We start from the raw sequence: 13,772 nt of genomic DNA on the forward strand, positions 1-13,772 counted from the left end.
AGGGGTTTGTACCTTGGTCCCTAGCTCGGGGGGTGGTAGGCCCGGGTAACCACATTGAGGGGTTTGTACCTCTTTCGCCTCTCCAAGGGGGTGGTAGGCCTTGGAAATACTATATTGATGGTCACTCACCACACATGTACTACGCCCCACTAAATATGATTTATTTTATGTAAGCATCATTATACATATCATCTCATTAATATGCTATCTATCGGGTATGATTATGCACTTTGCCTATAAAGTCCTTATCTAAGGTAATCTTGGGGAACACTTAAGTGTGCTTGAAGAGGTTGTATGGGCGGTCACTTCTTGTCTTACTCAAGTGTGTCTTAAGGTTATATTAGGTAGAGGTCCTATGGTAATGAAATGACATGTGTTCTTTTAAAGTTAAGCATGGGTTGTATATGGACTTATGTTAAGTATGTGTGTGCTTGGCTATGGTCTTATATGTTAATGTTGACTTGTATTATGTCTCTTATACTTGTAAAGGAAAGGTTTTATCAAATTGATATGAAAGCATTTATTCTTTGAAAATGTCCTTTTTGGCATGTTTTTGCGTGGTCTCCATACTTAGTACTTAATTGTGCTAACCCCTTCCTTTCCCTTTTTGACTAAAGTGTAGGGATTTGGAGATGATGACATGTCATGGCTATTTGATAGGTTTCTAAGTGTTGAAGATGAAGACTTGGTGAGTCCTCATAGATTCGAGGACAATACCCAATATGTTCTTTTATGTCTTTTTAGTATTGTTTAAGTTGTGTACGGGATTAGTCCCGAATTTTGTACTCTAAAGTATTAGATGGTTTTGAGACATCATGTATAAAGTCTAGAAAGTCTTCCGCTTGCTATTTTTTTATGCAATGTTTTCTTGGTAAAGAAAGTTTTAAATTCCTTATGGTTTTAGTGTCTATGCGATGAATGAATGCTAAGAGGCTTGTATTAGACCTCTTCGAGGTCGAGTACGCCGGTTACGACTAGGGGGTGCTCCCGGGTCGTGACACCCTCCCCAAACCCAGCTCAAAAAATCAGCTAAATCTTGACCCAGGGTTTGTAGGTGGTCTGAGGTTTGTGTCCGTGGATCGAGGCCCCCTTTACCCAGCCTCTGATGTGAACAACGGCCTACCAGCACAGACCATCGTTCGATCCACGGTCTGTAGGTTTGATCGTTAGTAAAGGTCAGCAGCCAGTTAGGGGGAAATTGTTGATTGGGTCAACTTGAAATGGTCATCACTCCCTGCACAAAAGGAATTATGTATCCTATGACCTATGATATCATAGATAATTGAATCTTCTTTCCAACGCCATCGAGTTTGCTAAATTCCGACCTCCAAGTAAAAATTTATTCTCGTTTTAGTGAAGCGCTGTCGGGCAGACTTGACCTACGACCCCAATCTACGGACCGTAGGTTGACCTACGGCCCGTAAGTCCCGTCCGTCGGTCGCTCCGACAACAGTTAAGTCAGGGGTCTTTTTGTCTTTTCCTATTTCGTTGGACCCCTAAGCTACGTCGTTTAGACCCTAAATTGTGAGGTTCTTGTCAGTTTAAGCCTAGAAACATAACTACAATTTACCTAAGTCAAATCATCAATCAAAACTTAGAAAATTAGAAGCAAGAGAGGAGTAAAAATCGACCAGCCCTAACTCTAAGAACACAACAAGTTTTCTTCAGTTCTAGCCAAGAAATCAAAGGATTTCTCTGTGAAATTCGTCACCAGGTATGTGGGATTTCACTAGTGGGTTCCTTTCACCCATTAGGTCCCTAGTTTTCAGTCAGTTTCTTGATTCCCTTATTATAACTAGACCTAGGGTTTCTTGAATGTTAGAATTATTGGGTTCTTAACTGTTAGAATGATCCAAATCAGATTAGTCTGTTAATATTCAGTTTATTGCATGAATTCCAGAACCCTAGCTATGTATTTCTTTAGTTCTTGAATTACACATGCTAGGTTAGATATATCAGTTATTCAGTTATACATGCCTCAATTATTAATGCATCAATATCAGTTAATTGTTGCATACTCAGTTTGCATGTCCATTTTGAGCTATCCAGTAACTTACAGAAATTCAGTCATAATGTGTTAATCACTTAATCCATTAGGAGTAGCATAATACCGAGTTGGACTAGGGTTCAACATACCCAAATAGTCTCAAAACTACTAGCCACGTAGGTTGTAAGTCCCCTCTGTGTGCATTATATCAGTGATCACACCATCATGCATCTATACCTCTGGCAGGGTATATTGGGTCTTCTCGATGGGGGCATATACATCAGACTCCACATTTAGCTCATGTGGTTTTATTATCGGTTATTAGTAGCTGCCACAGTTCAGTCAGATTCTATTTGCATTGACCATGTATCAGTATATTCAGTATTCAGTCTTAGCATGTTATAAATTAGGTCATTGCATTCAGTTAGCTCAGTATTCAGTATCTATATCATGTTCATATTATATCAATTGCTTATTTTCTTTGTTCAGTTATATGTTATTTCAGCTTTATGCTATCCTGCATGCTCAGTAGCTTTCAATTACTGACGCATACATGCGCTACATCTTCTCGTGATGTAGGTTCAGGTTCTTAGCATCCAGATAATGCTTAGATCGGTTCTCGATTCCAGTTCAACGGAATCAGTAGTGAGTCCTTATTCTCCGAGGACAATAGTCATGAGTTTCTTTTTAGTATTTTATGTCCTTTAGTTTCAGTTTTGCTAGACTTAGCTGGGGCCTATCCCAGTATTTCTAGTCAGTTAGAGGCTATTTTCAGACATAGTTAGATTCATCTTAGTATTGAGTTAATATCTTGTTTGTATTAAACTCATCAGTTTTCATTTATCTCAGTTATAGTATATGGGTATTCCCCATGTTTTCTTTTTATTTATGATTTAGCTTCCGCACAAGTTTATTATCTTTAGTATGCTCGTGATCATGCTAGCAGGATTAGCTTGGGATCACTTGTGGTCCTAGATCCCGTGTCTGCGTCCCGGGGGTAGTTCAGGGCGTGACACATACAACCTATCTTTATTCAGCCCGCGAACTAGAGACGCCCCCGTATTCATATCCTTCCCAAGATAATGGAAAGGAAAAAATTCAATCGAGGAATGATTATCACAACAAAACTGAGAGACAAAAATAAGATTAGTATTTATGAGAGGGGAGCATAAGGTATTGAGATGTTTGAAATGATGATTTTTAGTGTTACCAGTATTGGATATTGGAATGGTGTGACCATTTCCCATAGTGATCTCTTCAGTGATGTGGTAGTCATGTACAATGTCTAGGCTTTGAGCATTAGATGCAACATGATGAGTGGCTCTACTGTCCAACATCAAAGGGGTCTGTTGAGGAGGAAAATGGCTAGAAATGTTTGCCCGAGCTTGCAGATGGTTATAGGATTGAGATCTACACATCCTAGCGGATTAACCTGCGCGATCACATTGTTGGTTGTGCCTACCATTGCTGATTTTTGGAAGGAGTGTTCACACCTGGATGGCCATTGCGGGACTAATTATTCTTACCCTGGCTAGGAGGAGCTGAGTTTGTCTTTTGTGCTACAACAATGGTGATATTTGTTGATAGTGGTTTCTTGTCGTCATCATACTTTAGGAAATGTTCGTGATCCAGAAGCTTTTAGTAAAGCTCTACATAGGAAATTGTTGAATCTTGAGCACGAATGAAGCAGAGAGTTCTCGAAATTCAGATCTAAGTCCACTGATAATTTTAACAATGAGTTCTGATTCAATACAGGCGCACCAGCAGTTGCAAATTCATCACAAAGTGATCGAACTTGATGGAGCTAATCTACGAATGGATGAGTGTTTTTAGTGAGGCAATTCAGTCGGTCTCGCAAGCTCAAAATTCTTGTTTGAGATTTTTTCGCATACGCAGTACGGAGAGAATCCCAGGCAGCTTTGGTGGAGATTGAAACAACAACAGTGGAGGCAAATGTAGGATCAACGGAGGTGAAGAATCATATTGAATTAAATTATCTTGGCATTTCCAATCTAAAAGTATTGATCATTAGTGTACTTTATGTCCAAAATGAGATTCCTTATCGTCTTTTGGATATGTCCAGATTGACAAAACTCGAAGTATTACAGTTTGACGAACCACCTTATTTGGAAGACCCCCTTAAGAGTGTTGTTTTTCCAACATAACTTAAGAGGTTTACATTAACTAGGTGTCATCATTTTGTTTGGCAGACATATCATCAATTCTTATCACTTTGCCAAATCTTGAAGAGCTCAAGCTTAAACATTGTCGAACCTTTAGTACTGAATTTAGATTGAGTGATGAATGGGATATAAGTGATGAACACAAGTTCAAAAGCGTGATGTGGTTGTTACTGAGTAGCTCAGCTCTCAATTGTTGGGAAGCTAGCAGTGATAACTTCCCAAATCTAAAACTCCTCATTTTGAATAATTGCAAGAAATTTCAGGAGATTTTGGGGAAATTTGTACTTTGGAATCAATTGAGTTATATTATTGTCCCCTTCATGCTGAAGATTCTTCCAGAAATATTGTACAAGAACAAGAGGACATGGGAAATAATTCCCTTAAGGTCTACATACATAGAAGTCGTAGTAAGTTCTAAAAAATTCTTTGAAATCATACCTCCTTCAGATTAAGAGGATGACGTCTGCATTTTAATTTGTATATGCAAGGAATTGAAGCTTATTTCGAGGGACCCTCTAATTTCATCTTCCAAATGCAGAACCTTTTAGTTTATATTTTGAAAAGTGATTTTTTTCATTTTTCTGTCCTGATTGTTTATAGAATTCATGCTTTAGGAATAAGCATGTTTAATACATGTATTTCCCATTTGCGATTTCATAAATGGTATTTATCGATGTACAAATATTTGTTCTGTGTTGTGTGATTTTATAAATGGTATTTATTGTTGTACAAATAAGAATTGTTGGTTTCACACTTTGAATATGATTTCCTTTGTTTAACTATAATACATGTTTTCCCCATCTTCGTCTTTTAGAGCAAATATATCCCCCGTTATAAAAGTGGCTCATAATACATGTAGGACGCTACATAGTATGTTGCGTGCGTCTTTCTTTTCTTTTTTGCTTTTCTTGCTTCCGTTTCTTTGTTTTCTGGGTGAAAGATCCCCATCCCCAACCACTTTATCTAAGAACTAACCATGAGTAAGTTATCTTTTAAGTTGTTTATTCTATTAGTCAATCTTGCTCTATGTTCTATGCTCAAATTTGGTCTGGCAAGTAATACATAAATAGACGTTTCGATGTGGTCTCAGTTGACAAGTAAACACTCCAACATTAGGTATGTACATCTAGACACCTCAAACACATCTCCACTCTGTCAGATTAATACTACTCCATCTAGACACCTCGAAATTTTATGTGTAAGGTCAGCTCGAGTGTCGGCAAGACACAGTAAGGGAGAGTTGGAATAGTTAGTTGTTAGTTGAAACCAAGTTCTGTTGTGTATAGATGTGATTGTTTATTTGATTAAATGGTTTCTTGTCTAATCTATTAATTGTCTACTGTAAATATGCTTATTTTCTTCAATTATAACAAATTAAAAAAATGATTCTTTTAAAAGGGATGTGAAATAATAACTCCTCTGTATAACTGGACAGATCTGATTTCACACAGAACTGGCATTGATTTAATTTTTTATTTATCAAAAATTGTTTAAAAAGAAACAAAAAATTTTCTGTGCATATCTCCTTGATGGCATCTTATAGTGCTGTAATCTCTCTTCTTCAAACACTTGACCAACAAAATCCAGAACTCTTTCATGGTCACACTGCTCAAATGCTCAAATTTCTTCGTGCTACCACTGCATATTTCCAAAAGTCTTTGGAGGAAAAAAATAGAGTTGCTGCTAGTGAGGCAAAGGATGCTGGTGAAATACAGATTTCTCAAATCTTCAAAAGGCTCAAGCTTGACATTTGGAATTTTACGACATCATGATTTGCTACCACTTAATGAAAAAATGGGTAAAACAAAGAAACAAGCTTGGTGATGGACATTCATTCTCATGATGTTGATCAAATTCTTGAATTATCGGGGGATTCCTTAACTGGAACTTCTTCTAAGAGTTTTCCAATGTTAGAAAATGATATTGTGCAGGGAATTGATGATGACTTGGAGATCATCATTATAAGATTGACAGGACGATTGTCGGATCTAGAGATTGTCACAATATTAGGCATGCATGGAATTAACAAAACAACACTCGCTAAAAAAGCTTACGATCAGCTTACGATCAGCTATCACTTTGACATTCTTTCTTGGGTTACAATACTCAAGAATTTAGAGGTAGAAATGTATTGTTAAAAGCTTGGCATTGCATTTCAAAGCAAACAGATGGTGTCAACGAAAAAGATTAGGATGAGATGGATGAGAGTGAGTTAGCTGACTTGGTGGAAAAGAATCTAAAGGTTCGAAGATACCTTGTTGTTGTTGATGAAATTTGGAGTAGGGATGTTTGGGATAACATAAGAGGAATAATTCTGAATTACAACAATGGGAGCTGAATTTTATTGACTACTAGGAAAAACGAGGTAGCGATGTATGCAAATACTTGTAGCCCTCATGAGATGAACCTTTTGAATTTAGAAAATGATTGGAAGTTATCGTGTGATAAGTTGTTTGGACAAAAACATGATCATCTCCCAAATTGGAAGAAATTGGACAGGAAATAGTAGAAAAATACCAAGGACTGCCCTTAACGATTTCAGTGATCGCATGACATCTCTCTAATGTGACGAGGACATTAGAAGATTCGAATGATGTTGCCCAAACCTTAAGTTAAACCATTGCTAGTTGTCCAAAAAATGCTTAGGAGTGCTCGGTTTGAGTTACCACCACTTGCCTAGTCAGCTCAAACCTTGCTTTCTATCTATGTGTAGTTTCCTAGAGGATTTTCAGTTTGAGACTCAGATATTGATCAAATTATGGATTGCAGAAGGTTTCATAAGGACTTCCGAACATGGTAAAAGTTTTGAGGAAGTGGCAATAGATTATTTGGGGGATCTTATTAGCAGGAACTTGATACAAGCTAGAAAAAGGAGATTGAATTGTGAGATAAAAACACTTATCACATTATATAATTGATGTAAGGATAAACTAGTGTAAAACATTTTATTGACACAGAAAAATATACTTATCACATTATGTTACACGACTTTCTCCATTTATGCACCCTAAAAGGAATTGGAGAAAGATACTGACCCTGTAGCTGCAAACAGGCTATTGAGTGCATCACTGCAGCTGCATAAATTAACCAACTTCATTCTCCAAGTTGAACCTTTTTAATCACTATTTTACTTTGTATTGGTGTCTAGTTGTATTCCAAGTATGAGCAGTTTGATTTGTATCTTTGACATTTCACATAAATGGGCCTTGAACAATAAGCTCTATAATGAATTTAGTTTTCCAGTTACAATATAAAATCCATTGGTTCAATATCTTCTGTTGGCAGTGTACTCAACCTCAATACTTGTTGAAATTTGAAATGCATTATTTCAATGTTATGCTATTTCATCTATTTAATAATTCCCAAACAGGGTTAATATGTCCATCTAACAAAGTGAGTTTCTTCGAAATGCTTCAATCATATCACCAGAATTTTTAAGAGTTTAAGCACCACAGGTTGAAAATAGATAAATCATTAGGTCCCAGCTTCCAGTGACTATCTCTTTTCTAAACAAAACAATTTACAGATGTAGTTATTAGTTGAACAAATAATCTAATGTTTTCCTTGACCAAGAAATATATATATCAGGATTTTTGTTTGTTCTGATTGAAGAAAAAAAGCATCTTTATAGTAGACAATTGATAGATTAGACAAGAAAAATTACTTAAATAAACAATAACGGTTATCTTTTATCGCTTTTTTGTTTACACAGTAGAACTAGGTAATACAATGCTTGTTAACAGTAGAGTACAGAATGTGAGATAATTTAGACTTGTTCTACATTTTTTCCTCTTGCGATCGACAACCCAAGAGATTTGATCCTTCGAAAAGAAGGCAAGGGATCCTTATTTTCCATGAATAAAGCTTAAGGCGAATCTCCAGTTTCCTTGTAGACTTAGCCTTGATTCTTTTGTGATCTTAAACTTCCTTGATTGTGTGTTGATTGAGATGTAGTCGTTGACATCTTCAGCTATCCTTGATTAATGTTGATTGGGATGTAGCCGCTGTGACCTTCCTTGTTTACCCTTGTCTCAGCTGTTTGAATCGATTTCTGATCTTTATTGTTGCTGTTTGATATCTTCCTTGATTTGTGCCTTTTGTGATCTTCCTTGATTTGTGCCTTCTGAGATTCTTCATTTAGACAGTTCCTTGAGTCAAGATCCTTGATTGACAATCTTCAATTTTCCCTTAATGTGATTTATCTGATTTTTTATTGATGGGGGAACTTAAATTCCATGATGCCTTTATTCTTGATTCTTTCCTTTTTGATGACGAGTTTGTTCTGCAAGAATAAGTTGTTTATCATTAAAACTTTACACTAACAATATCCCCTTTTTTTGATGATGACAATATGTACGTAGTAGAGATACTTCCCTGTTATATAGTCGACTTATAGAGCTAATGTTTGGTTTGCTCCCCCTGAATGTGGTGAAGGGTGGTTGACTAAGTTTTTTAACTAGCTATGCGAGTATTTTCATTGTTATGTAAACTTTGCCTTAGTTTATCAAGGTGAAGGTTAATCCAGCTTTCTCACCAGTTAGAGAACAACAGTAATAAGGATAAAAAAACATAATCAACAGAGAGACAATAGGATAGTAAGCATGCAATTAGATCTAACAAAAGATAATATTTCTCCCCCTTTGGCATCAGCAAAAACAAAAGACTATAGAGTTCAGCAAAAACAACAACAAAAAAGTCTTAAGATGAGCTACACAGCCCAGAACACAACATAGTAGCAACAAAAAGCAAAAGCAACATAGAATTAACGAGGGCGCATGAAATATGTTAGAGTGTTGACTATAGCAGTTGACATTTCTGATGAGTCCACAAATTGGACTCATTTAGGGCTTTATTTTGATAGAAATAGTGTCTTCAAATGCTTATTTTGTCTCAATATCTAATGAAAACTCTTAAGTTTCAGGTATTTGATGTCTTGGTGGAAGCATGGACACTTAGGCGCAAAAAGGAACAAACAGGCTGAAAAGAATGAAGAGGCTGAAGCATGAACATCGCCAAGAACCTTTGGCGATTCGCCGAAAGGACAGACTCCACCCTTTTGTTCCAGTATGCGAAGCCCTGAAGGAAAAGGATCAAAAAGGCGATGAAAGGAGCAGGCGGCGCTTCGCCGAATAGTTCCGCGAAGCAGTACTATACCGCCCTATGGTCCAGAATGTGAAGATGTTGTAGGCAAGCACTCAACGGCGATGAGTACAAAAGAAGGGCGAGTTGCCGAGTCATTCGGCGGACTCGACTAACCTCATCGAACTATCCGCCTACACTAATTTCTGATGGCTATAAATACTAAACTCTTTATTTATTTGGGAATTCATAGTTAAATAAATTTTTTGATTCTTCCTAGTTTTAGTTATACTAATCTAAATTGTAGTTTTGTTTTGCTAGTGTGAATATAAGAACAAGAACTAAGGATGGAAATTCATTATGGATATCACAAAGATCATCACCTTCTGAAACTACTGAACCTTAGGGACAATCTCCTAACATTTAAACAGGAAGGGGATGAAACAATTCAAGAAATGTGGCTAAAGTTTCAAGCGGTGCTGCAACCATGCCCATCTCATGGGATGACGGATAAGGGGCTACTGGAGTGCTTCTATCGAGGTCTAGGACACGAGAATAGAAGTATAGTTGATCAATATTTTGAGGGAAGCGTGCTACACCAGCCCTATGAAGTGGTAGAAAAACTCCTCGATGGCATGGTGGAGGCCAACAAAGAAGCAAAAAGAAAGCAGGAGTGGGACACACTAGTCACCCAATTGGATGTTCTATCCACCACCCGAGTCATAGAATTTGAAACACAAGCCATGAAAGAAGAAAAACACTCCTCCCTTTGAGGGTGTAAACATGGGAGAAAGCAGAGAAACGTGCAAGATGATGAAGCTCTGTCACTCATTCAGCAAAAAATCGAGGCACATGAGAAGATGTTAAATGAGATGAAGGAGAACATCAAAATGCTAAACGAAGCGTCAGCCTCTCACTCCATGACCATTCAGCTGCAGGATGCTCAAATCGGCCATTTGATATCAGGCCATTACCTATCATTTGTCGAGGACTTGCCTAATTACAACATGGGCAGCTCTGAGGATGAAGAATAGTCGCTGACTTGCGTCGTGCCGCGATGTTAACTAAGGCGTTGTTTGGGAGGCAACCCAAAACCCCATATTATCTTATATTTGCATACTAGTACAAATAATAGTGTTTTGTCTTGTAGCTAGAAGTGTGGTAGGTGCCAAAGAGGTGCAGAATGGCGAGCAGCAGACCTAGTTGGCGGGTCGCCGAAGACACCGATGATCAGTGCTATTTCTCCATTTGACTCAAGGCACTCTCTGAGCCTGGAATTTGTATAACTTGGTGAGCTCAGGAAGGTTTCAGCGATTCACCCATCTGATCAGCGACCTCGAGGGTCACCGCCGTTTGAACATCCACAGCTGCTGAGAAGTTTTGTAGTGTTTGGCAAAGCGCCGAATCACTAAGAAGTCAAGGCGCTGTCACCGAGCAGGAACGAACTGGATAAGCTGTAGGCCAATGCAAAAAATGATAGCTGATTAGTCATTCCAGAGTGTGGGTTTGAGGTAGGCGCATTGGAATGCTAAGAGAAGCTGTATTGAACTTGATGAATCACTCAACAGTGCACCAAACGTCCCCAACATACCTTCTACTTTACGTGACGTCTGTTGAAGAATTCCAACTCGAAACAACTGCCTAACCAGGATTATTCTCTAGCCTTTTCTCTGCCTTTATTTAATTTGACCTTGGGATTATTGTTATATATTTGAGGAAAAATGTTTTTATTTATGGTGGGGGTAAGGCCCACCTGTGTGTGCTACTTACTTTTTGCTCGCGTTTGTTTTTATATCTGGGCTGTTCTGTTTAAAATTGTTTGTAAATTGCTTTTTGTGGATGTTTGAGCTCATGTCTCTCTTTTGTTTTTAATTGCAAATGATTTTGACACTTCCGAATTTTTTTGAATTTTTCGCACATTTTTGCCACCCATTATGAGTTGAATGTGGCTATTCTTTTGCAAAAATTTGAGTCTCAGTTTCGATCAATACCGATGACTTGAATAGTGCTCTCAGTTGAACGAACATGAATGTACGGCTACGATGAGGCCAAATGAAGTTGCATAGACAATATGTGAACTCGTTGCATCTCATTTTGATTAGCCATTTATTGAATTGATTCTCTTGTAATGACCATTGCACACGAGCGAAAGTGCGTAGTCTTGTTTGCCTTAAGTGTCGATGCCTTGTGTGATTAGCTTTCTTGAAACTTGCATGAATAAACCTAGAATTTCCCTGTTAGTCTGATTGATTTAGAAAGGTATCCTCTTGAGATTATCTGAGGCAACTTTAAAGAGTGTGAGCCAAATTTGACAGATACTTCTTTGGTGGCCTACCCGTGAGCGTGTGAAACTCTTTTGAACACCCTTTGAGCCTTACCTTTCTTTGGAAGAACCTTGATGAACCCTACACCTTACTTGAACCACTACTTACAATCCTCTTGAGTTGTAGTTTAGCAAATAGCCAACTTAGGCCAAAAGCCTAAGTTGGGGGTGTGGTGAAAGGGAAAAGGAGAAGTCAAGAAGTGCAAGAAAAGTCCCCCTTAACCCATGGTATTGCATAAAAATGGAACCCCTTCAATTCAATTAAATAAAATAAAAAATAAAATAAAAAATGAAATGTGGAATAAAGTACGAAGGGAGTAGGGTTTCAAGCAATCCATGGAGGAGAATAAGAAGGTGACTTAGAAGCACTAGAAAAAGAATTGATAAAGGAAAAGAAGGGAATGCCTTGAGAATGCCACAACTCACGAGGAAAATGTCACTGAGCCTAAATGACCATACCTTTGCACTCAGCCCCATTACAAGCCTTAGAAAGACCTTTCTGATCTTGAGTAAGCCGAATCGAGAGTCGATTGGAAAATCAGGGCAAACCTATGGGAGAAAACATGCATTGTGTTCCTCTTTTTTTGAGTGTGAGCGTTGCATCTGATTCCTGAACTTGAATTGATTAACCTCTGTGTGTGAATATGGAATCATTTTTCTATGGTTGAGGGCATTTAGATACTTTTTGTTGAGCTTGAACTTGCACAAGTAGCAAGTATTGCAAGCATGAGAATCTTTGATAATGGTGTGTCACAACTTGAAATCTTTGAGTACCCAATTGATCCTTGCATAAGTAAATTGAGTCTTGTTGTGTGCACTCATGATTGAGTCTTGTGTAGCACTGCTTGAGACATCCTTTTTGAACGTCTGAACTCAAGTTTGCTTGAGGACAAGCAAAAGTTTAAGTTGTGGGTGTTGATGAGTCGACAAATTGGACTAATTTAGAGCTTTATTTTGATAGAAATAGTGTCCTCGAATGCTTATTTTGTTTCAATATCTGATGATAACTCTTATGTTTTAGGTATTTGAAGTTTTAGTGGAAGCATAGACACTTAGGTGCAAAAAGGAACAAAAAGGCTGAAAAGAATGAAGAAGCTGAAGCATGAGCATCGCCAAGAACCTTTGGCGATTCGCCGAAAGGACAGACTCCGCCCTGTGTTCCAGTACGCGAAGCCCTGAAGGAAGAAGATAAAAAAGGCGATGAAAGGAGAAGTCGGCTCTTCGCCGAATAGTTCCGTGAAGCAGTACTATACTACCCAATGGTCTAGAATTTGAAGATGTTGTAGGCAAGCACTCAACGGCGATGAGACAAAAGAAGGGCGAGTCGCCGAGTCATTCGGCAGACTCGACTCACCTCGCCGAAATATCCGCCTACACTAATTTCTGATGGCTATAAAGACTAAACTCTTTATTAATTTTAAAAGTTCTGAACCATTATTATATTTTCAAAATAGAATAGTACGCTTTTAGATTTTTTCTCTCAAGTTTGGAGGGGGTTTTATTGGAGACTTGAAGAGAGAAGGATTTCATCTTCCCCAAGTTGGAAGTGGGTTTTCTCCATTCTTCTTCCTTTGCTTAAATCAAGGTTTAATTTCTTATACCCATTTGATTTTATTATCATTTTAGGTGTATTTTGTTATTTCTTGATGTGTGGCTAAACACTCCCATTGTTGGGGTGTGAATTAGCAAATATATGTTGATATTGTTGTTGGGTCTTGCTTGCTGATAGGGTAGATGTATTTTAATGGTGATTTCACCTAGTGGTTGTGGTTTAATTTAATGGGTTTGTAGTTGCAAATACAAAACCACCCATGTGTTTTCGGCTTGCCCGAGAGGGAGGTCGCGAAACCAAGACTACTAGACTGATGGCCTATGGAGTGGGTCGACATGAGGTTCAGCCCGAGAGGGTGAGCCCTAGTCCCATATCCTAACACTCAGCTCGAGAGAGTGAGTGGGGTAAGGCGTAGGTTGGTCTTCATGCAGTAAATGAGTGTCTGAGAGAAACCAATTTGAAACGGGGTAAGTTGCTCGAGAGGGAACTTATTTCCATCTAAAGCTTAACCTAGTCACTATTATCTTGCAAATTTCCTATCGAAAGCATGTACCCAACGATTTATCTCAACTTGTATTACGGTCACACCCCAAGAACTTGTCCCCATACTTGATCTTCTTATTATTTTTGTTGTTTTTTTACTACTTG

At 38.1% G+C, this 13,772-nt stretch overlaps 1 protein-coding gene across 1 annotated transcript in view; it reads left to right on the forward strand.

Annotated features, from left to right (window-relative positions):
- The first annotated feature begins 5,993 nt into the window (after positions 1 to 5,993).
- Positions 5,994 to 13,772, forward strand: part of LOC107059523 (uncharacterized) — a 60,205-nt gene continuing 52,426 nt past the window's right edge. The window contains exon 1 of the mRNA XM_015306094.1: positions 5,994 to 6,298. Within this exon, the coding sequence (XP_015161580.1) occupies positions 5,994 to 6,298 (305 nt within the window). The remainder of the gene's footprint in view (positions 6,299 to 13,772) is intronic.

The sequence above is a fragment of the Solanum tuberosum genome, unplaced genomic scaffold, assembly GCF_000226075.1.
Source record: "Solanum tuberosum cultivar DM 1-3 516 R44 unplaced genomic scaffold, SolTub_3.0 scf00023, whole genome shotgun sequence".
Taxonomy (NCBI): domain Eukaryota; kingdom Viridiplantae; phylum Streptophyta; class Magnoliopsida; order Solanales; family Solanaceae; genus Solanum; species Solanum tuberosum.